The 24,712-nt window shown below is 42.3% G+C and overlaps 1 protein-coding gene and 1 pseudogene across 4 annotated transcripts in view; one reads left to right on the top strand and one right to left on the bottom strand.

The window, feature by feature from the left end:
* Positions 1-7,645: 7,645 nt before the first annotated feature.
* Positions 7,646-24,712, top strand: part of Cacul1 (CDK2-associated, cullin domain 1) — a 59,791-nt gene continuing 42,724 nt past the window's right edge. For 2 of the 4 annotated variants that reach the window (XM_087578297.1, XM_087578289.1), the window contains exons 1-2: positions 7,646-8,321; positions 24,502-24,628. In XM_087578297.1, the coding sequence (XP_087434423.1) occupies positions 7,931-8,321; positions 24,502-24,628 (518 nt within the window). In that variant the 5' untranslated portion in view covers positions 7,646-7,930. 4 annotated transcript variants of the gene reach the window in all.
* On the bottom strand, positions 16,812-17,684 carry Snu13-ps5 (small nuclear ribonucleoprotein 13, pseudogene 5; annotated as a pseudogene).

Genomic DNA, 24,712 nt, shown 5'->3' with positions numbered 1-24,712 from the left:
TAGTGCACACTTGGACGTGGTATACCCCATTAGTAGCAAAGGCTTTCTCAGTAATGAGGACCCAAATAGAAGTATCTCAGACCCCGATGGGGGCTTAAATATCATGCAGGGAGAAGCTCAGACGTAAGTTAGTTCCAAGGTTGGCTGATCCACTTTTGAAACATCTGTGACTCAAGCACCCTCCATCTTTTTGTGCAGCACATTTATCAAGTGCTGACTTCCAGCCCAAGGCTTGACCCTATTGGGTCGTTTGATGATTGGTTCTGGCCCAAGCTTTTCCCTCAGAGGGAAACATTCCTGTCACACATCTCGTCATGTGTATTATGGTTTCTACAGATTTCTCTAAACTCTTTGGGCAGAATTGCAGCGCCAGTTTGTTCTTGCATCAACCCTTAGCAACATTCAACCTGTAGTTCATTTTGGAGACCATAGTTTCCTGAAACCTGTGCAGAGGATAGAGACTAGGAGTGGAAAGACTGAAAATTGAGGAATAGAAGGGAAAAGAGCCTTTTGCCCTGGATCCAGTTGAAGCATCTCACCAGGTGAGACTGGCCAAGGGAAATGGGATGTACTTGCACTCCAACTTCTCTTACCAGAGACCCAAGGGGTTTCCTTCCATCAGTTTAGTCTCAGTAACTCTAGGCTTCTCGTGAAAATTATTTAATATACCCCATAGAGCATGCTTAGCAGAATGCCTGCCATGGAGTTAGCAAGCAATGGTGCTTTGCTAATGCTATCATGGTTGTTATGATTACCCTCAGTGTTCTCCTAGAGAAGCTGCCATGTCAAGCCAGCTTACACCTGGCTCCCTCTCTGTGTGGGTAGTTTTTAGAGTAATTGAGTACAGAGGAGAGACAGCTTCCATTAGATGACAAAACCATTGGTTTTTGTCCTATGTGGTATGCCTAGTTCATAGCAGGTAGACAGTGACTATTGTAACGGCCCTCAGACTTTAGAACAAACGACTCTATGATAGAAGTACCATTCAGGCCATAAAATTCAGCATGTAGACAGTATCCCCTGACATAATGAAAGTAAGGACCCTGTAGTGGCTGTTCCTGGTTGTCAACTTGACGAAATCTGGAATGAACTACAATCCAGAATTGGAAGGTTCACCTTTGATCCTGATCTTGAGGCTGGGGGATACAAATTTCTGACCTGGATCTTGGTATGGAGATCTTGAGGCCAAGTGACTATGAATCCCAGGAGACTAAGGCAAGGAGATCTCTGAGCTCAAGGTCATCTGGGACAAAGCAAGTCCCAGATCCAGGCATGATGGTACACACTTTTAATCTGGAACACAATCTTCTGTTGGAGACCTACATAAGGACATTGGAAGGATGAAGAGTCTCTCTCTTCTTCCCTGCCTGCCTTGTGGGACTGTGGCACTGCTAGATCCTTGGACTTCTATTCACAGCTGCTGCTGACCATTGTTGGGGAGTTGGACTACAGACTGTAAGTCATCAACAAATTCTTTTTTTAAATATTTATTTATTTATTTATTTATTTATTTATTTATTTATTTATTTATTATATATGAGTACAGTGTAGCTGTCTTCAGACATACCAGAAGAGGGCACCGAATCACATTACAGATGGTTGTGAGCCACCATGTGGTTGCTGGGATTTGAACTCAGGACCTCTGGAAGAGCAGTCAGTGCTCTTAACCACTGAGCCATCATCCCAGCCCAACAAATTCTTACTATATAGAGACTACCCATAAGTTCTGTGACTCTAGAGAACTCTAAGACAGACCCTAACCCATCAAAGTCCATAGTTCTGGGGAAGTCTCTAAATGTACTAACCTTGCTTTTTTGGCTTCCATTCCGCTTCTGGCTAATTGTTCTTGTTAAGTGAACTATGTCAACCCAGGACTTGGGTTTTGTACTTAAAAGCTCCCTCTGAGAAAGGCTCAGGGCTACACTGGGATTCTGAACAACTAATATAGTCATCAGCTGGGTAGTAAAGATTGATTTAAGATTGGTTTAAACCCACAGCCAAGCAGTCTTCTCCGGTGAATACTCCACAACTTTCTTGACTTAAAACTGCCCAGCCACCTTCATGACATCTTCATTCTCTTTCCAGCCAACCCTCAGAATAGCTACAGCTGTCCTGGTGAAGGCATGGTACTCCAGGAAAGAGGTCACCATTTGGAAGCCCTGCAGACTTCCTTTCCACATAGGTTCCTCAAAATTTTGGTCAGATGAAGCACACAAGTTGAATAAAAAACCATATGATCTTAAGAGGCTGGACTAGCCTCAGAGAGCTAGGAATGTCACAAAATCTACAATTACAAAAGTCCTTTCAGACAATTGGTGGCAGTGTTTTGCTGCCCCTCTCCTCCACCTCTTTCTGAGACCGAGTCTCACTCTGTAGTCCAGGCTAATCTGGAACTCATTATGTAACCCAAGATAGGCTCCAACTCCTGTAAATTCTCCTGCCCCAGAACCAGGAATGCTGGAATTACAAGTGTCACCATGCCTGGCAATATGAATTTGTTGTCTATAATTATCACTATGGCCAGCTGAAGTACAGGGAATGAATGACAGAGACTAAAACTCCAAGATCTAATGATCTACCCGTGTCTAAAATGGCTTATCTTTATGGCTTTATTTTTTTTTTTTGTTTTGTTTTCTCAAGACTGAGTCTCTTTGTGTACCTCTGGCTGTTCTGAAATTGCTCCATAGACCAGGCTGACCTTAAATTCAGAGATCCATCTGATTTTGCCTACTAAATGATGGGCTTAAAGGCATGTACCACCACACCCAGCTTCTTTACACTTTTTTTAAGAAAATCACTAGTATTGGGTGTGGCGGTGCGTGCCTTTAGTTCCAGCACTTGGTATGCAGGTAGAGGTGGATCCCTGTGTGTTAGAGGCCAGCCCGTTCTACAGGGTTTCAGGGCTACACAGTGAGAGAGGCAGTTAAAACTATTTAGCTTTTGCAGAGGACTAGAGTTCTAATCCATCACCCACACCAGGCAGCTCATTGCTGTCTAACTCCCACTGCAGGGAATCTGACACCGTCCTCTGCGTGCACCTGCACATACGTGACACTCACACACATAAGCATACCCACACATACATAAATAGGAGTAAAAGAACAAGGAGGGAAACATGGAATTTTCATGTACATGTACAAGTGGAAGATACTGGTATGTATTAGGGATGCTGCCAGTGCTGACCTGCAGGCTGGAAGGGACAGTACAGCACTGAAGTTGGAAACATCTGGGGTTAGAGAATAGGAGGCGATTTCAGGTAGCATGCATGAATGCACTGATTGTGTCTGAAATAAACAGAAGCTGGGATTTGTTTGTTTGGGCTTTCTCTTCCATATGACAAGATAGAAACAATTCCTCCCAGATCATCGGCCATGTCCAGGGTTAATCCCTGGAGTGTTGGTGCCAAGCTCATGAAGCATCTTGGTCCAAACACCCGGGGTGCTGATGAGAATTGCCTGGATTGACGAGCCATGAAAAGTCAGGTGTCTTGTGCTCAGTGATGCCAGTCATGGATACTGTGGCACCTGCTGTGCTGATGGCAGAAGGCCAGTCTTTCATTTCAGCTCCATCAGATCAGACCTAGCAGGCCAGAGCTGAGCTGCATGGAGGGTACCCTCCTCCATAAATGCCACTGGGAAAAGGCATTGTTGTATGGCTCTGACATGTCATCACCCAGAGGTCCAGCAATCCTGAAAATACTTCTCGTTTCTCATCCTCAAGCTCTCCTGTGATCCTCTGATGTAAGTTGGCATTCTTTTTTCTTTTTGTCTTGCATGCTCCAACCCCTTCACTGTGACTTATGGAACTCTGGCAACACGGTGGGGTCAGCCTTTTTTTTTTTTTATTTGAAACATGTTTATTTTAGTTTGTGTGTATGAGTGTCATGCCTGCATGTATAGTTGTGCAGCATATGTGTGTAGTTCGTGCAGGGGATAGAAGAGAGTGCCAGATCCCCTGGAGCCAGAGTTACAGATGTGAATTGCCATATAGGTGCTCTGTAAGATTAGCAAGTGCTTTTAACCCCAGACTTATCCCAGCCTTCCTTTCTGTTTTTATGCAATCGGTTTAGTGTTTTTTTCTTTTTCTTTCTGTTCTTCCTGTAGGCTTAGATTTTTTTTTTTAAATCTACTTTTAATAAGGTGTCAAATGCTTTGACACACACACACACACACACACACACACACACACACGCATGCGCGCACACACACACACACATACACACACATACACACACCTTGTAGCCTTGTAGCTTACTGTCTAAATGTAGGAGGGAAAAAGATAGTAAACAGGACAAGGGGATGTGGACCTTTTTAGAAGTACTTCTCTGGGGCAATCAGGATACCAGCAGTCCAGTTCAGTAGTGTCAGGAGACCAAACAGGAAACAGCAGTGATGGCAAAATCCAGCAGAAACCACCAGGCCTCTTCTGAGTCAGCACGAGTCAGTGGGATCCACCAGGACGAGCCAGAAACACAGGAGTTTTCTGCTGTGCTCTCTCAATAAAGTGAAGATCAGCAAAGGCAAAGATAAAGATTCCAGACCAAGAAAGCATTGCAAGGCTAGCTGTCCATTGAGTCCTATTTATACTTTCTCTAAACATCGTGTATCCTCCTTCCTGTCTTGCCTCAACAAAACACTATGTGAGTCTGCATCACATGACATATCCAAAAACTTCAACTTCAATGCTTCCCAAGGATGGTCTCTATTAACTGGGAGGTCTAGGGAGGGCAAGTCTGGGATAGTCATTCTGGGGGAATTGAGTGAGGTCTGGCTCTACAAATAGTCAAAGGTCTCCAGGTTGTGAAAAACATTCATTCCCAGCTTTCTTCGTGGAATGCAGGCATTTTATTTCCTTCATTGAGGAGATGCCCCTGGGTGTTTAACATTCCTGATTCCCCTAGTGCTCTGTGGGTGACAGGGCCTTTGTGTCTCCAGCAACACTTGTCGTAGAGACGGAAAAAAAAAATTCCTAAGCTACAAAGGTCAAAGAATCCAAATAAACTGCCATGGATGTTTTAAATTGATGTTCTCTTTAAGTATACAAAGTTAAAAATATATTTTGTAGGTATATTTGTACTGCTTTAATAAAACTCACGCCCTACTAGGAAACAAACAGAAAAACCAAACAAAGAGGCTAACTTCGGGGACTGTGGAAGAATATAGCAATTATTAACCTGGGCCCACTGTTGGGTCAGTGTTCCTGATTTTGTTGTAACTCTCTCTAAATACTGAACAAACCAGCAATGGTTTTAAGTTAATAACTTATTAATATTTTTTCTTTTTTTTCTTTTTTCCTTTTTTTCTGGAGCTGAGGACCGAACCCAGGGCCTTGCGCTTGCTAGGCAAGCGCTCTACCACTGAGCTAAATCCCCAACCCCGTTAATAACTATTAAAACATAATATACCTGTACTAGTCTGGGTTCTTTAGAATCCTAGAACTTATGGAATGCATGCACACACACCCACCCACACCCACCCAGTCATGTGTGTGTGAGTGAGTGGGTGGGTGTGGGTGGGTGTGGGTGGGTGGTGTAATTTATTGGAATGACTTAAAGGCTGCAGTCCAACTAATGGCTATCTAACCCAACAATGGCCAGCTGTGAACGGAAAGTCCAAGAATCTAGTAGTTGCTCAGTCTCACAGGACCGGGTGTCTCAGCTGGTCTTCTGTATATGCTGGAACCCCGAAGAAGTAGGCTCCAAGGCCAATGAAGGAATGGTTGTGCTAGCAATGTGAGGACAAGAAGGCAAAGGGCAAAAGCTTCCTCGTTCCATGTCTTTATATAAGCTTGCAGCAGAAGGGGTGGCCTAGATTAAAGGTGTGTCTTCCCACATCAATATCTGGATCCCAGGTGTCCTTGAAACCTGGATTGTAGTTCATTCCAGATACAGCCAAGCTGACAACCAAGAATAGCTACCATAACACCTTAAAGTAAATTTAACAATCGCTCACGGAGTTCTAAATAAAAGTCAGCCGGGTATCAGATGCCCATTTATCTTCCCTTCTGTTTCTTACCCATGGCCTCCTATATCGACTCTACCAAAGACTTCTTCGGTCCAACCTGTTATGTTTTTCCATGTTTAAACAATGGAAACACCATTACATATGGAGAATCTTAACAAAATACACATGAAGAGGTCAGTATTTACCAGTGTGCTGGGAAAAACTCCTTGAGTCGGGCCTCCCTAGAAAAGTTTACTATAATTGTACCTATCTCATCACTTCTAAAGATTTTCAATATGACTTTCAGATCAATTAGCTGATCAAAAGAACACCACAATGGGGACTTTACCAGCTATCCTTCAGTTAATGGTTTCTGTGATGGCCGTTTCTGGTTTGTCAATTTGACCACACCTGGAATGAACTACATTCCAAAAACAGAGGGAAACCTGTGATCCAGAACTTGAAGCTGGAAGACACCCGGGTCTTGACACACACTTTTGATCCAGAACTTGAGGCATAGTGGTCTTAGGTTGTGTGTACCACCTTGTGTCAGGTGGTACACACATTTAATCCCAGAGGGAAGCAGATCGCGGAGTTCAAGCCCAGTCTGAGACAGAACAAGTTCCAAGTAAAGAAAAGACATGGTGGGTACACATCTTTCAACTGGGCCACACCTTCTGCTGGAGGCCTACATAAGGACAGTGGGAAAAGGAAGGTTTTGTTCTTTGCCTGCTTACTTGCCAGCACATCTGTTGGAACAGACATCCTATTTCTTCAGGATTTCAGTTTACACAGAAGGCCAGTTGAAAGACTTAGCCTGGTGGGACTGAGTACTTAGATTCTTTGACTTCCCCATCACAGCTGTCCATTGTTGGGTTAGTTGGACTGCAGAATGTCATTCATCCCAATAATTTCTCTTAACACACAGACACTTTCCTTAGGTTCTATGACTCTAGAGAGCCCTGACTAATAGTTTCTAACAGCACAGTGCTCAGAGAATGTGGTTATGTCAGTCCTCAGACATGCAGGGACACTTGCTTAGGGACACAGTATGTTTATCTTTTGTAAATGTTTCACATACTCTTGGAAGGAATGTGTATTATGCAATTTCTGAAGCGATATTCTGTCTTTCTCAGTGTGGGAAAAAGAGGGAGCACACCAGCAGTCTACCCCTTTTTGAGTCTGTACCCAGGGCCACCCTGTCCTTTTGTCGCCAACCTGCGAGGTCAAGGCCTGGGTGGCAAAAAGCATGTGTCCGTGGGGGAACCTCGCTGTGGAGATTAGCCAGCATGGGGCATGAAGGGACACTCAGGAGGCTGAGGAAATAAGACTGTTTGGAGTTGGAGGCCAGTTTGGGGTACAAAAAAAGAGAAAAAGAAGGGACACAAAAACGGCTGATAAATATAACAGGGGCTGTGCGCCGTTTTTTCGTCCCTCCTCGGGCACACCCAGACTAGTTCAGGCAACAAGTTAGAGACCGCGCGTGCGCAGACCAAAGTCCTTTATCACGTAATGTCGGCCGGGGGCGGGGCCAGCGAATCCTGGTCTGGACACCTGGCCTAAACTGATGGGGGGGGAGGGGAGGGCGAGGGAGACGCGCGGCTGGGTGCATTCGCGTTGAGGTGACTCATAACTCCCTCCCTCTTTCGCCTAGCTTTCTCCGGTCCGTCCCTCGTACCACGTGCCTTCCTGTCCGCTCCCCCAGAGTCCTTTCCAAACGCCTGAAGAAACTGCTGTAAAATGTCGTGAGGGACGTCGCCGCTTTGCGGCTGCTTCTCTCAGAACTAGACCCCGGGAGTGCCCACCGCAGTCAGCGGTTCCTCCGGCGGAGTCGTCCTGACAGAAGGCGAGAGCACTCGGCGCGCCACTGGATTTTTCGCCGCACCCGCGAGGGCTCCGGGCGATGTGAACTCGAGGCGGCTTCTGTGCTCCCAGGCCCGGGGGCTGAGGTGGGCAGGCAGGTGCCTGGGAAGCCGCGGCCCGGCGGGATGGAGGAGAGTATGGAGGAGGAGGAAATGCTCACCTACGAGGCAATGATGGACGACCAGAACCACAACAACTGGGAGGCCGCCGTAGACAGCTTCCGTCAGCCCCCGCCCGCCCCGCCGCTGCCCCCGCCGCCGCCGCCGCGGCCCTCGTCGTCCATCCCGGATCCTGGCCGAGAACTCCCGGGGGGACAGCTGCTGGCTGTGCACGCGGGCTCCATGGACAGGAAGGGTCTTAAGGAGGGGCTCCCGATGGGGTCTCCGCCCTTGTCGGAGCCAAACGGGGTGATTATGATGTTGAAGAGCTGCGACGCAGCCGCCGCGGTGGCCAAGGCGGCCCCTGCCCCCACCCCTAGCTCCACCATCAACATCAACACCTCCACCTCCAAGTTCCGTGAGTCTCTCACCCCCCCCCTCGGCCCCCACTCAAAGCTTCTCTTCTTCAGCTCGCAGAATCCCCCCCCCCCCCCGCCCTGAAAGCAGCTCCACTTCCTTTGTTCCAGGCTTAGTTCTCTTTCCTCTTACCCTCCCACCCTCATTCGGCCGGTATCCGGCCAACCAGCCCTGGTTGCTTGTTATACCTGCTCAGCCTTAGATTGATGATGCTTCAGAAAAGATCTTTATTACTTCCGATCATCTCTCAACATTAGTAAGCCCTTTTCTAATGCGTCCCCTTTAAAGTTTCACCTTACAAAGTGAGGGGGGAAAGTAAGGCGGTCTTGAGTTTCTTAAGCGAGAGGCCTTTCGTTTTATTTTGTAGCCCGAGGGCAAAGAAATGTGTTCCTGTACTTATAGCCACTGTACTTTAAGCAAATCAGGCTTCTGAACGTTGGTCTCTATCAATTCTTTGTTCTTTGTGACTTTTTTTGCATCCTGTTACGGAATTCTCAGTTACTTCTACTGTGTACTGGGAACTGCTACACGTTATTTGAAGTCGATGTATAAAATCACGTTCCAGAGAAGCGGTTCAGCAAGAGACCATAACTAGGAAGGATCCTACCGCACGTTGAACTTTTTAGCGATCTGCCTTGAAATTCAGTTGCAGACAGAAGACACAATCTAACCCCAGAATGTTCACAATCAGGTAGTGTGCTTCCATAGCTAGGTAAAGAACAGGGTAGTAGTGCTTTTTAGCCCTGAGTGGTGGTGGTGTGTAAAAGGAACGTGACCATTACTGGTAGCCAGGTCCTTGTTATCTGCAAATTAAAATGACATCCAGTAATGTAACTGGAGATTTTATTTCTAGTTAAGCAATTTTTTTTTTTTGGTTCTTTTTTTTTTTTTTTTTTCCGGAGCTGGGGACCGAACCCAGGGCCTTGCGCTTCCTAGGTAAGCGCTCTACCACTGAGCTAAATCCCCAGCCCCCTAGTTAAGCAATTTTATTAAGCTATTAGAGTAATTGCCTACCTAGCTGTGAATTTTTTGTCCTGATACAGATGTGTAGTCACAACCTTAGAAAAAGTATTTACGGGACTAGCACATGACATTACTTACTTGCCTTCAAGATACTGCTTTGGGCAAAGAGACTTTGGTGGCGGTGTAGATAGGAACATTTGTATATGATTATTCCCTGATATACATACACACGACAGTCATTTATATAATGCAGTTTGTATGTTGAAGGTTAAGTTGTGAAACTAGACTTTATAGTTGCAGTGTGATTTACCTTAAATGCTGAAGGCATTTGGATTAATGCTTAAGTAAAATTTCTTTGATGCGTTAAGAAGTGAACATTAAGAGCAGAAGTCATCAACCAAGCTGAGAGCAAAAGGATTTGCCAAACCAAAAGATTATTTCTTGGAAAGATTAATAAGGGGAGTTAGGAATGCAGCCTGGTTGAGAGCAGGCAGGAAGCCCCAGGTTTGATCCCAGCAACTTATAAAACCTGACCTGGTGGCTCACAACTGCAATCCCAGCACTCTGTGGGTAGAGACAGGATGATCAAGAACTTCATTTTTCTTAGCTGCATATCCTGTTATGGGCCAGCCTGTGATCTGTGAGAGACCCTGTCACAAAACAAAAAGGTTAGTAAGCTATGCAGACCTGTTAAAGATTGGTCGACGGGAAAAGTTGCAAATAAATGAAGACTGAAAATAGAATATTAGATTTTAAAAAGTTGCTATATGGTAATACATTTGAAAAGGAAAATGGAATATGTGATAGGGAATTATTAACACAGTTATCAGAAGCTATCTAAGCTTGGATGGATGAAGCATAGACTAGTAGCAGTACTAGTAGTGATGAGACTTTCCCTTTTAAATCTCCTGCTTCATATACTGTTGTACTGGAAGCTCCATCACACTTCAATAATCTTTTCTTTTTATAAATTCTGGAATATAGGGCACAGAAACAAGACAAAACTAAAACCCCAACTCCTTTTTATGGGTTTAGTGAAATCTTGAGTTAAAACTAGGTAAGATTATAGTTGTGTTACACCTATTAGCACAGAAATCAAAATCCTGTATACTATTACCTTATCAGATATAACCATGTCAAAAGAATCATGATTTACAGTTTTTCCAGGTTTTTTTCAGTATCAATATATTGCTGTAATTTATCTCAGGTTGGAAAGAAAATCAGGGCTTGATAACTTTTTAATGACAATCATCCAGCACCTAGTTGATGCTGTGATACTTGATACTCTTAGTAATTCAGAGTGCAGGACAGCTATTTAAAAGTCATTACCAGATACCTGTAGTTAATAGGAATCATAATGGAGGAATTTTGAATATATTCACTATTAGATGGTAACTGCCCATGGATGGTCCTCAACATATTCCGAAAAGTACTTGTTGCTTGCATGGTGGCTCACATTTTTAATCACTGCCACAGGAGTATCTTTTGAGTTCTAGAGTTCCAGGTCAGCTAAGAGACTCTGTCTCAAACAAACCCCCCAAACCAACCAACCAAACCAAGAAGAAAGGAAACAAACCCTTTAGAATGTGGTAATAATATCCTTTATCAAGAACCGCTGAAACCAAGAGGAAATACTCAGTGTAGATGGATTGTTAGGTTGAAGACCAGCCTAGAAAAGATAAAATTTATACTAGTAGCAATGGTATCAAAATACACATCTGTATAATAGTTTAACAAAATTATAGTGTCTATAAGTGAAATAACCCCAAATACACAAGACTTAAGGAGAGTGGTTTTAATAAGGAACTAAGGAGGAATTCACTTAAATAGCTCAAGTTTTCATATTCTTGAATCAAATTATTTTAGGAATGCCTCTTTTCTCCATTGAACCTAGAAAGTGAATCTAGAAATTCAATTTAAATATCACCAACATTGTTTTATTTGTCTGACAAAACCTTTGTTTTTGACTCCAGTACTTCTGACAGTACTTCTGGCTGGTCTGGTAGCCTGATGGAGGTGGGCAGTAGTAAGTGCTGCTGCCTTTTGTTTCCACGTGCCTTTGTCAGGTGACTTCTGGTCTGTCTATGAGACTGTTCAGATCTGCTGCTTGTTCTTGGGTTGTGTGTGCTTCTGTGTTTGAAGACATCCTTGTGACCTTTGGGCATGTATTCAGAATGTCTTATCCCCATGGCTTGTACTTCTTAGTGTTTTTCTGAAGACTAGATGTTTTTAGTTTCAATGTTAACTGATTTTTATCATTTTTCCCCCTTCTATGGCCTGTGTCTTTTGTATCCTGAGAAATACTTGTGTAACTCAAAGTCAAAATTTTCTTATAAAAGTATCTTTTACCTGACTGATGTAATTATCTTCTTCGGGGTCTGTCCATGTTCACCCTTTTTAGTGCTTTCTGAACTCAGACTGAGTGGTTTATCTTCCATATTCTGGCTCAAACTCCTCTTCAAGCTAACTGATTCAATCTGGTTTATTTCAGCTTCTCATTGAATTGCTCTGCTTGACTTCAAACTAATGTTTTAATCTTTTGGCTCCTCCTCATTCCTTGGCTTTAGCTGCCTCTGCTGACCTGCACTGAACTGCATGAACTCAAGAACAAACTCAACTCCACTGCACTGAACTTAACTGACTGAACAGAACTGACTGACTAGAACTAGAGATCCAAATGCCTCTCTTGTCTCCTGAGTGCTGGGATTAAAGGCATGAATTATCATGCCTGGCCCTAAGTAAGGTTTTCTTTATGAGAAACTTGCTCTATGCCAGACCAGCTTTGAACTCACAACCAGACCTCTTGGTTGTCTGTATTCCAGCCAGATCACATAGATTAGGAGGTTTTTGGATGTGATGATCCCTTGTCAGAGCAGCTATATTGCTGGATTAAAATTCTACATTTTCATCTAGAAATGTTGTGGGTTTAGCTTCTAACCTGTAGCCTGAATTATGAGCTTACCTGTGTGTAGTGTGAGAGGGACATTCCTTTTCCTCATACATGTCCAGTAGTGTCAGCAGTATGATTTAAAACTATCCTTGCTATTCTGGCAGTTTTGTAGGAAAGTGACTGACTATATATGTATAGATTTCAGTTCTGTTCACAAACCCCTTTATATGGTGTATCATGTTCAGGATTGTGTCCTGGACTGGGTGTTTTATAATGATGGAATTCCTATCTTTATCACTTATTGTATCCAGTATCTTTAATTTCCAGGTTCATTGTATGATACCTTTTCCAGTCCTTTTGCTTTCAATCTAAACTGCACATTTGTTGTGCACAAAATGTGGTTGGATCTTACTTTTTTAAAAATTTATTTATGGCAATCTCCCTCCCTCCCTCCCTCCCTCCCTCCCTATTCCTCTCCCTCCTCCTCTTTTTCCTTTCTTTTCTTTCTTTCTGGTTTTGAAACAGGGTTTCTCTTTGTAGCCCTAGCTGTCCTGGAACTCCTAAACCATGGACTCAAAGATCCACCTGCCTCTGCCTTTGAGATTAAAGGAATGTCTACCACACCCAGCCCCCAGCCTCTGTCTTCTTCCTCTTAGTCTTTTTCCCCCCTTTTTTGATTTTTTAATCTTTTGATAATTTTTTTTTTTTTGAGACCCTGGTTGGCCTTAAACTCCAGTCCCAGGGAGGGAGTCCTTGGTCATACCCATATATTGTGTGAATCTTAAGTGTTTTGCCCACTTTTGATGAAATATGACTTGATTTTTGTTTATCACCATTCTTTTTGTTCCTTAGTGGTCGCCCAAAGAGTTGCAGTGTGGAAATTTAAGTAATGCATTAGACTTCCTCACTTAGAGTGTAAAAATCTGTAGTCCTTCATCCTTTCTTTCATCCTATTTGTGTGCTGCTGCTGTATATAGCTGTCAAACACTTAGGTGTCCCATGATCCAGGTAACTATTGTTTAATGGTAGCCATTTGTTATTTTTTTAAAGTAAAACTACTCAACTTATTGGCCATTTTAGAGTGAAAAGTTGAGAGGCATTTGGTACATTGTGTGATACAGTCACTGCTTTGTCTACTTCCATGCTGTTTTTATCACTTCCAAATAAATGTTTATACCCATGATGCAATCAGTCCCCACTCTTCCTTCCAGCCCCTAGCATCTCCTAATCTACTGTTTGTCTTTTCTAGAATCATAAGATGAAATTTACTTTTTAGAGAATCAAAAACTAGTGTAACTAGAATAAAAATAGCTTCTGGTTCTTTTATTTGAATGATTAATAATCAGGAAGTGATACTATTTTAGGATTAGGAGGTGGGGCCTTGTTGGAATAGGTATGACCTTGTTAGACAAAGTGTCATTGGTCAAAGCCCATATCAGGCTTAGTCTGTCTCTGCCTGTGGATCAGGATATAGCGCTCAACTAGTTCTCTAGCATCATGCATATCACCATGCTCCTTAAGCCTCTGAAACTGTGAGCAAGTCCTCAGTTAAATGCTTTCCTTTATTAGAGTTGCCTGGTGTTGCTTCACATCAGTAGAACGACTAAGACAGCTGGGAAAGAAGTCTTTGATATTATCCTTTGTGTTGCTGTCCTTTCCCTTAGTTTTTGGCTTCCATAAAAATTTTAGCTAGTTGTTTGTTTGTTTTTTGAAACAGGGTTTCTATTTGTAGCCCAGGTCATCCTGTAACTTATTCAGTAGGTCAGACTGGACTCAAACTCAAGAAATTCAGCTGACTCTGCCTCCTGAATGCTACGTGACCCTTGTGTGCCACCACCATCCAGCATGGTAATATTTCTTCTTTTTTTCCCCATTTTTTATTCACTTTTCATCCTCATTGCAGGCCCCTCTCCTCTCAGTCCCTCCCTTCACACCTTCCCTCTTCCACCCCACCACCAACCACCTTTTTCTTCACCTCTGAGAAAGGGGAGGGCCATCTCTTGGAACCAACTATCCTGGCACCTCAAATCACTGCAGGACTAGGTATATCTTCTCCCTCTGAGGACAGACAAGGTAGCCCAGTTAGGGGAAGCACAGTCTATAGGCAGGCAACAGAGTCAGAGTAAGCCCCTGCTCCAGTTGTTGGGGGACCCAAATGAAAACAAGCTGTACATCTCCATATATGGGAGCAGGGTTGGTGGCGGCTAGGTCTAGCCCTTGAATGCTCTTTGTTTGGTGATTGAGTTCCTGGGAGCCCCCAAGGGTACCTTGTGGGTCCCTTTCTCTTCTGGGTTCTTCAGTGCTTTCCCCAGCTCTTCCATAAGACTTTCTGAGCTGAGTCTGGATCTCTGCATTGTTTCTGTCATCTGGGTGGAGCCTCTCAGAGGTCAGTTATGCTATGCTCCTGTTTGTGAATCCAGGCTGACAGATAGAAACATAGCTTGAGGCTCCAAGGAAGGCAGGCTAGCAATGTGTCTCTCTAGATCTGAGTACAGCTCGGCACGTTCCCCTCCAAATTGGCAGGGATTGTTTTGGTTCTGTTGACTTGACTTAGCTTTTGCTTGTCTGTAGAAGTCTTTATTTTTTAATTTTTTTTTTTACTGGATATAGAATTCTATATAGCCTCCTTTTTCCCATTAGCATTTCAAAAAATGTCTTTCTATTATCTCTTGACTTTCACTGTTTCCTTAAAATCAATTTTTATTCTTTGAGAATTTCATACATGCATACACTGTATTTTATTTATTTATTTTTATAGACTCTTTTGGCCCTAGCTGTCTTTGTAACTGAGGATGACTTTGAATCTGGGAGTGTGCCCAGTTGATGCCTGCCGATTATCTAACCCAGGGCATTTTGAAGCACTCTCCAAACTGAGCCACATCTCTGGCTCTGCTTTATCTTTTTAAGTATCAGCAATTTAACTTTGATGTTCCCAGAGGGCCAGGTTTTCTGTGTTTATCCTCCTTGGTTTTCCTGTATTTACCCCAACCCTATTTCCACTTGGCAGACTGCTTCTGCTTTATGAGTAGTGAAGCACTGTTCACTTCCTTTTTTTTTTTTTTTGAACAAAATTAGTTCTGTAAAGACTGCATGTGTCTGTCTCTGTGTGTCTGTGTCTGTGCACTTGCACACCCGTTCATGCTTCTGTGTGTGTATGTGTGTGCATGTTTTCCAATGATGTCTTTATGGAGTTACTGCTCTCCTGTCTTTATGTGGGTTCTATGACTGAATTTAGGGTTTCAGGTTTGCTGAGCTATCTGGTCAGCCCACTTATTTTATTGCTGTGTGTATGTATATTTCACTGATCTTTTCATTTTTAGTGTCTAATCTGTTAAAACAGATTTACTGGGGATTCTGACTAGTACAGGCTGACATCTAGTCTAGGTGTTGTTAATTGAGCAAATCCTCAGTGTATGCTGAGCAGAGAATCGTTAGTAAGCTCACTTTTAAGGACTTCTCTGCAGTTAGCTCCCTTGGTGTTTGGCACACTCAGGATCCATTCCCACATGTATTCAATATGAAGTGTTTTTATGGAATGTTACTAACTTCTTTTTCATTACCTGGAATTTTCTTTTCTGTGAAGTCTTATTCTAGCTAGAGGTCTTGAGATAGCATGGGCTCTCAGATAGATTAGTTCTTGCCATGTTGGTTTCATTCTGGGGCTCAGGGTTCTGATATCACAGGTATTGTAAATCCCCCCTCCCATAGGTGTGTTTAGTCGTTGGATTAAATTCACATGAAAATTCCATAATCTTAAGGACTTTCTTATTTTTATTTATTTTTTTCGGTATGTCAGCATAGTACCTCTAATAGTTAAAGTTTTACAGAGGTCTTCTAAGCATTGATCCAAATGAGCTACACATATATGAGAGTATGTGTAGAGGCTAGAGAATAACCTTGGCATCATTGACCGGAAGAGACTTAGTAACCCACAGCACTAATAATTCTTGCTCCTAGGTGAGCAGGCAATTCATAATACAAATTTAACTTAATGAAATTGCTGGGTTTTTTTAGTTTTAGTTAACTTTTGAATTGATTAAAAGTATTAACTGATTCTTACTAAATCTTAAATTGCCTTTTGGTTGTCAGGGCCAATCTTCGAGTTTGCAATATGTGGTGTTGTTTAGCATCTTGTTACCTTCTAGCACCTAATAGCTGTGTTTGGCAAGCATCACCATGAATATGCTCTATTGGCTGAACTTCAGAATCTTACAGAGGCGCTTAATCTCCTTTTTTGCTTTTTATTTTTAAAAATTGATATCACATGAAATGTCATTGATAAAGAGAAACCCACTTTTGTATGTAGAGCTTAGTTTCAAATCTCTGAAGAAAACAAAGTTTAGTTCTTTTGTAAACCAGCTGAAGTGTAAGCCGTGCGCATTGCACTGTGGGTTGTTAGACACTTGGTGATGTTCACTGACCTTTGCAGTGTGTCCCAGTACTATAACTGGTCTGTACCCCTTTATGTTGTAGCTGACGTTTGGCTGGTAGCCTCTGTAGATCTGCTAATATGTAGTCACAGATGTGCTAATACAGTTGAACGGTATCTTACTCAGCGAGTGCTTATTGTATGGCAGAGAAGTGTTTGACCTTTTGGTAATGATGTGGAGTGAGACATTTTTTTTTTTTTTTAACATTATCAAATTTTTTTCAAATGATAAGGGGTGGGAGGGACTGCTACCCAAAGAAAGTTCCTCATTCACAGTAGCATTTAGAGAGATCTTACATCAAAAGCACAAGGGACCAGTAAATATCTACTATCCCTGGCATAAGTTTCTCCTGGTTCTTCTTGTTGCTAAATGGTGACATTCTGCCTTTCACCTGTCTTAGCTATCATTTCAATTAAAAAGGGAAACTAAAAAATGGTAGAAGAGGACGAGGAGATGGTGAAAAACAACCCTGTTCAGACAAAGATAAAAATACAAAATCAGATGTAGCACAATATAATAGAAACTGGCTGAAAACAGTACACGCTAACAGACATGATACACAAACTCAGGGTGGGAGGAGATAGGAGAGGGCAGAGGCCACGGCCTACACCAGGAGCCGCTCAATAGACTGCTGAATGGATTGGATCTGCTGCTTTAGTTGAGAGCCTTCTTTGATGGTTACAGAACAGGCGATGACCGGCCTGGAGACTCCACAGGCCCGTCCTAAAGCCTGCTTGGAGCGTACAAATACATAGGGGACATTCTTGTCTTCACACAGCAGAGGGAGGTGCAGGATGATCTCCAAGGGCTCAGCGTCTGCTGCCATCACAATGAACTCAGAGATGCCTCTGTTGAGGGTTTTGGTGGCTTCATTGGCTCCTTTCCGAAGCTGCTTGTAGTTACACGACTGCTGAACAAGGTCCAGCAGCTTCTTGGTGAGGTGGGCATCTGCGAGGGGATAGGCCTTTGGGTTCACATCAGCCTCCGTCATGGCTGCGGTGCGCAGGCCTCACCGAGACTTCACAACAGCCCACCTCAGACAGACAGAAACGTTGCGCAGAAAAAGCAGCGGAAACCACTCTTTTTTTTTTTTTTTTTTTTTTAATGAACAAATAGATGCTGGTGTGCTATGACTAGATGTTAAGAGTTGTGCAGTAGAGTTGATAGCATAGCAGTGAGAGAGAAGCCTTATGAATGTGAGAGATGTTTGCCAGAAGTGTGAGAAATGGGGAGTACTTGGACTCAGATGTCCTTGCAGAGGGAGCAACCTGTGACCCAGGGTTGTTTTTGGGAGCACAGGGTATAAGGAAGAAGTGGCACAAGTCAGGTCTGAGTGGATAGCAATGGTTGGTAGGAATGGGAGCCACTCCACTAGCTATTAAGGGAGTGAGCACCCTTATTGAGGAGGTAGGGACGATGACCATTTTGAGGCAGTAATAATTGTAGGCAAGAGATGGAGCCTGAATGAACAATTAAAGCTTTGGAGAAGGGGCTTTCAAGTTTTTAGAGGGTCTGCAGAATTTTGGGTTGAGGAAGGAAGAATGAATTTTCAAGATTGATGGTTTAAACTCCGAATGTCTTCATTTCTCCAATTGTAGAATAGTGGAAACCCTAAAACAGCAGTTTCATGAAAGATTTTTGCTGTTATTAAGAAGAATACAAGTTTTTGGGGCGGTAGAGATAGCTCCATGGTTGAGAGCACTTTGCTCTTGGAGAAGACCTGAGTTCAGTTCTCAGCACCTACATTGGGTGGCTCACCACCACTGTGACTACAGTTCCAGGGGATCTTATACCCTTCTTTTTGGTCTCTGTGGGCACCTGCATGAATGAGTCGTACATAAACACATACAGGTACACACAAATATATAGAATACATTTTTAAAATACAGTTTTGTACTTGAAACGCAGTTATATGGGAGGACAGAGATTTGGATCGGTGCTTTCTCTGTTCTAGAGTTTTCCCAGGAGTCAGTTACTTGATAGAATCAACACCTCTTGTGTTCATGGTAGTTTGTTGTTGCTTAGTTTCTCACTCAACACAATTGACTTAACCATGATTTAGGTATTTTAATAATTAATTTTTGGTTTAATAAAAACACTATATTTGCTAATTGTCACTGAAGGGCCAAAAAATGTACTCATATTACACCCTCTTTGATCTAGAACTTTGGCATATTTTTGTTGGACTTATTCTTATTTTTTAAGGCAGGATCTCATTGTAGCCCTCGCAGGCCTGGAACTTACTAAGATCTGCTTGTCTTTGCCTTTCAAGTGCTAACATGGGTGACCTGAGCATTCCCTTAAAACTTCAGCAGCTTCATCTGATTCAACATCTAGTGGCTTGGTCTTTGCTTATGAAGCTGTCAGTCCTTTTTCCTCTTGTTTCCTTAGAGCTGAGGTATCCTTGTACTCAGTAGCTTCCTAAGTACATATAATGACTGCACCTACTCTACCTTTTCTTCTCCCCTACCACTCCCTGCATGTGCATGCATGTGTTTTGTGTATGAAGATCAAACCTAGGACCTGTATGTACCAGGCAAGGGCCTGCTGCTCAGCTATACCCTCAGCCTCTGTGGTTGCATCTGCATTTTTTTGTCAGATAACATTCCTGTGTGGGTGTGCGTGCATGTCAGAAGTCTTTTAGCAGGTTCCCGATAAAGTGTTAGATTTTGCCTTGCTGAAAGATGCTGTGTAGGGTCTCACTGTGTAGCTCTGGCTGTCCTGGAACTCACTGTATAGACCATACTGGCCTTAAACTCAGATATTGTCTTGTCTCTGCTTCCGAAGAAGTGGAATTAAAGACATGACACCGATTCTCAACTGAAATATGCTCTGGAACTTCTAAAATGTAGCATCCTTGACTTTAGCTTGCTATCTTCAATGAATGGCAACATATGCTACTTTGACTTGTTCTTTGAGAAAACTTCTAAGATAATTTTTTTTCTTTTTTTAAATGTATAGCCCAGGCTGGCCTTGAACTCATGATCCTACTGCCTCTGCGTCCTTCAGCAAATCTCACCCGGAGTGCGCCACTACAACCAGCTCTGGGATAATTTCTTATGTTGACATATCTATCTTCTTTTACATTTCTCCTTTCTCTTCAGTCTCATGAATTATTGATAAATCTGTGGAATTTCCCATTCTTTTTTCTGATAGCTAGATTTTGGTATCTTCTATTTCTCTATAAATGATCTGGGAAAGCTCCTTGATGATTTCTTCATCTCTTAGATTTTGGCTGTATTTTTAGTTTTTGAAACACCTGGAATACTTTTGTCATGACAGCTTTTAATTGTATCTTTTTTTTTTATTACACTTGCTATTGTGTAATATTTGTGTTTCTGTTAGCCGGCTGATGTTAGCTGCTCCTATGTATCACAGAGCACATGTGGAGGTCAGAGGTCAATTTGCAGGAGTTGGTTTTCTCCTTCTACCACTTTGGTTCCAAAATTGAACTCAGGTCCTCAGGTTTATTGGTAAATGTTTTGAGCCTTTGCCAGCTCTTTTACATAATTTTGAGAATAGTAATTACATATATTTTTAAAAAAGATTTCTTCTATCCTTTGAATTTTAGCTTGTTGTTTTGTTTTGTTCTTCATGACTAATCATCCCTCACCATCTTTCCAACATTGAGACTGTTTGGTTGGTCTCTGTAGGGCACTTCGCTAAGTAGTTAGTATTGGGCTTCACTTTTCACTGATCACATGTAGAGTTACAGTTTTGCTGATGAACTGTCAAGTGCTAGTATATAAGTGACTTTCTTTGGGGAGTTTTAGTTTCTAAGAAAAGGATTTTCATTCTGAGAAAAAGAAGGGGTGGATAAGTGGAGTGGGAAGGGTAGTATATTTCTCTTGGTTGATAGCTCTCAGAGGTATAGGGTTAGGTTTGATAGTTTGGACCTACCAGCTCTAGGCTTCATATGCTCCTGCCAGCCCTCATCTAGGTCTTTCAGAATTCTGTTCTAACTTCTTACTCTTTAGTCTGCAGCTCTACTTCTAGCTGTATGGAAGTAACCTGCAGTTCCTGGCCTCTGGTCTTGAAAGTTTGCAGGGCTCCCCTTTTGTTCCATCTTCAGAACTCAGATATTTTTGGGTTCGATGCCAAAGAATGATCAACCTGTTGAAATGTTGAGACAGTAAAGAATTTTAAAGTGATAGAATACTTGTAATCAGTGTAGTTGAGAACAGATTTCCTTTTTAAAATATTTTTGCTTTGGTGAGAGTTTGGGTTTGATGGAGTTGGTACCATAATAGATATGGTAGCCCTGGCCATTTCATAAGTATACTGTCATGATGGGGTTTTGTCATGATGGGCTGTGTCTCAAGTTCAAACGTGATGGTAGAGTTGTAGAACAGTGTGTGTTGTGTAGTCCCTTGTTGAAATTTCCATCTTAACCAGTAGCCTTGGCTTTGAGTGTTCTTTGAAAGCATTTCTATTATCCTAGTCTGTTCCTCATGAAGAAATGGGTTCTAAGCAGTAGAACAGTAATGATGTAATTATCTTAAAGCCTTACAGCGTCTGTGAAAATGTACTTCATTTTACGCAAAGAAGTACAATAGATAGTTAACAGATGGTTAGTTGGCTTGCTGCAGCCTTATCTAGACTACTGCACGTCTTTTGGGGCAGGTGAGTAGCATAGAACTCCTAAGGAACATGTTAATGAGGACCTGAATAAATAAAAACAAGATGCCAGTGTTATCTGATGACATGTTTATGTGAATGTAACTCTAGAACCTACAGGAAGAGTGTCTTCATAATATCTACAGTAGACATTTCTAAGTTCTCTACAGTGTCTCCAAACGCCCAAACTTAGAAGCCCCCGATACCTAAAGCCTTTTTATAGAATTTGACCAAGTAGAAAGAAATGTAACTTCACTAGGTTTCAGATGGCTGCTCTCTTCTATTGGCAAACAAAGACATTACCAAATAGGTGGTACAGAGTTGGTTTTTCTCTTCTCAAGAACAGGCTATTTACAATGGGGAGTTTTTGTTTTTAAAGTGGCCAGTTCTCCTTGTAACAACTGTTTCTCATTCTTCTGTGTTCTTTTGTTTTTGAGATGATCCTCAGGCCTTTACTTCTGGAGCACTGAGGTTGCAGGAATGCGCTGCCCATCCAGTTTATGCTTTCTGTGGTGCTGGGGATCAACCCAGGGCTTTGTGCTTGATAGGCAAGTGCTCTGCCAACTAAGCTACACCCTAGCCAAGTTATTTTTTTCAGCTATTGCTCAGGATTAAAGGTGTGAGCTATCACAACTGTCCCGCTTGTGTCATTTTAATAAGGTAATTTGGTTAACGAAAGTGCCTGCTGTGACTTTTTCTGGTCATTTCCTGGCTTTTAGCAGCTGTATAGCAACTCCCAAACCCCAGGTCCAGCTATTTGGGTTTTAGACTTGGTTTCATTTTGTTGCAGTAATGGTAGGTTTAACTATCTTTACAGTAGGAGTCAGGTGGTATGAGTTTGCTGTTTCCCACATTTATTTTGAGGACTCACCTTTTGGCAGTAGTTTTGAGAAGACACAATATTTAATTGGAATGTCTCTTTGTGAACTCACACCTTCTGGTTCACTTGCTTTTCATTCTTTTTTCATCATGCATTCCCGGCTGGCCTTGCACTTGTATTTCAGCCATCTTCTGTCCTCAGCATTCCAAGCACTAGGATTGCAGGTGTGCATGCACCATGTGCCAGGCTGTGACACTGAGCTTAAATTTCCCAAATAGAGATTTAGAACGTTAAGTCTCAAGGAGGATTGCCCTTTCCCCCCTCAACATTAGTAAGAATCAATCCCAGGGTTTTATGCTAGGCAAATGCTCTACAATTGAGATATATATATCCTCAGCCCCATTTTAGCTTTATGTTGCCAGAACTTTCCCTGCTCATTCTATCATTGTCAGCTCTGTGATTCATTTGTCACTTAGACTTGTCACATTTCCATTTCGTCTTTACCTCTATAGCCTACAACTTTGATATTCATTGTATGGCCTACGGTTCTGTTGGTTCTGACACAGAGTGGCATATTGTTACTTTAGTTTCATACAATGCGTCTCATTGCCCTAAAGATCTCCCTGTAAGCCTTTTCCTTATTGACAACTCCCTGACAACCACTGATAGGTCTTTTTTATCCTTAAAGTTTTGCCAATGTTAATATTATATATATGGAACTCTCACAGATATGGAGAGGAGACTTTTGGATCTGTTTTTACTTTTATGTAGCACCCCGCCCCTACCATAATATTGATAACAGGACCCAGGGCTTCTTATATACTAGGCAAGTATTCTACTGAGCGCCATCCCCAGCCCTAGCAAAATGTCCTTAAGATTATGCTTATAACAAAACTGAATACGTTGGCCCACAGCTGCAGTCACAGCGTTTGGGAGGTAGAGGCAGGACAGATCACCAGGAGTTGATCGGTCTTCTTTGGCAATATAGAGATTTTTTTAAGGGCTACCATATCTTATGAGTCAATAAAAGTCGTTCTTTAAGTGCCTTTTAATATACATTTTATCGCGTTAAAATGGATTGATTTAGAGAAAATTGAATAATACTGACAGTAGTGGTATATATACCAACAAATCTTGACCCTTAATAGCTAAGGTTAGATGTTAGGAGTATAGTAGTAAGGTTTTCCTTGACCTGACCTCTCTGTCTGCAATTAGCCATTATTCTGGAGGAAGCCATTAAACTTTACTGCTTCCCAGCTTTTTTTGTAAAATGAACAATAAGATACTTGGTCTGGAAGTTGTTACCTCTTATCTCCCTAGGTATTTAGGGATCCCTTTAACATTAGGATCTTGTTCTAAAGCACCTGTTACCCTGGGACAGCTTAGGAACACTGTCACACTTAGGAACAGCTTGCTGAGGCTTTGGAAGGATCCCTGGTAAGGATTTGAGTCTGTCCATTGGAATGAGGTGAGTTTTTAAGTGCAAGGTTTCTAGGTCATATCTTTTACCTTGGGCTTGTTAAATTCCAGGTACTTAAAGCCCAAGTTAGTCTGTCTGAGTGGGACTGGTGATACCATAAATCTCAGTGAATTTTGTGGAAGTGTCTTTTTGGATTAGAGCATTATTTAAATCTCAGGCCCTGTAGTCTAATCATTAGATAGATTTTTCCCAGGGATGTCTATAAAGATTAATTATGGAAGGCCATAGTTCCTGGAGTCTTTTTGTGGTTCATTAATGACTCATTATGGCACATAATTATGAAAATAATATACTGAAGGTCAGGGTATATTTGAGAGTGCTTTACTGATGGTAGATGGACGCTTATAGCAAACTGGGAAAGCAACCAATGGCAGCTTAATATTACTGACCAGATTCTTTGTACTTTATGCTTTCCTTCTCTCTCAGCTCATTTTCTCTCAGCTCCCCTCTTTCTCTCTTCCCCCTCCCCTCTCTCCTTTTTTGAGAGATTTTAATGAATTGTCTCAGAGCTTACTGTGTAGATCAGAATGTCTTAGAACTCAGAGAGGCCTGCCTCTGTCTCCTAATTCATATGCATTCTCATATTCTCCCTCTCCCTCTCCCTCTCCCTCTCCCTCTCCCTCTCCCTCTCCCTCCTCCCTGTCCCTCTCCCTCTCCCTCTCCCTCTCCCTCTCCCTCCTCCCTGTCCCTCTCTTCCCCTCCTCTCCCCCTCCCCCTCCCCCTCTCCTGCTGGTTTTTCAAGACAGAGCTTCCCCAAGAAGCCCTGGCTGTCCTGAAACTTTCTGTAAGTCAGGCTGGCTTCAGACTCACTGCCTGACTCCCAAGGCGTGTGCCACCACTGCTGGGCTAACTTTTTCTCATTTGAAAAGTTGAAATGGGTTGGGTGAATAATGGAAGGAAAGATTTTGAATTAGTAAACACTTGCTTTGGTTTGTATTTCCATGTGGCACATGGTAATGTTTATTTTACTTTTACTTGTAGTAATGAATGTTATAACAATTGAAGATTATAAGAGCACATACTGGCCAAAATTAGATGGTGCCATAGATCAACTTTTAACCCAGAGTCCTGGTGACTATATACCTATATCCTATGAGCAGATTTACAGGTAAGTCACCATTTATTTTTCCTGAGTTTGAATTGGATTTGATTGGTGACAACATGAATGTGATATATAAAGTATGTAAGATGA

Source organism: Rattus norvegicus, chromosome 1, assembly GCF_021556685.1.
Source record: "Rattus norvegicus strain SHRSP/BbbUtx chromosome 1, alternate assembly SHRSP_T2T, whole genome shotgun sequence".
Taxonomy (NCBI): Eukaryota; Metazoa; Chordata; class Mammalia; order Rodentia; family Muridae; genus Rattus; species Rattus norvegicus.
Note: the sequence above shows the minus strand (reverse complement) of the source record. Positions and strands in the feature narration are given on the sequence as shown.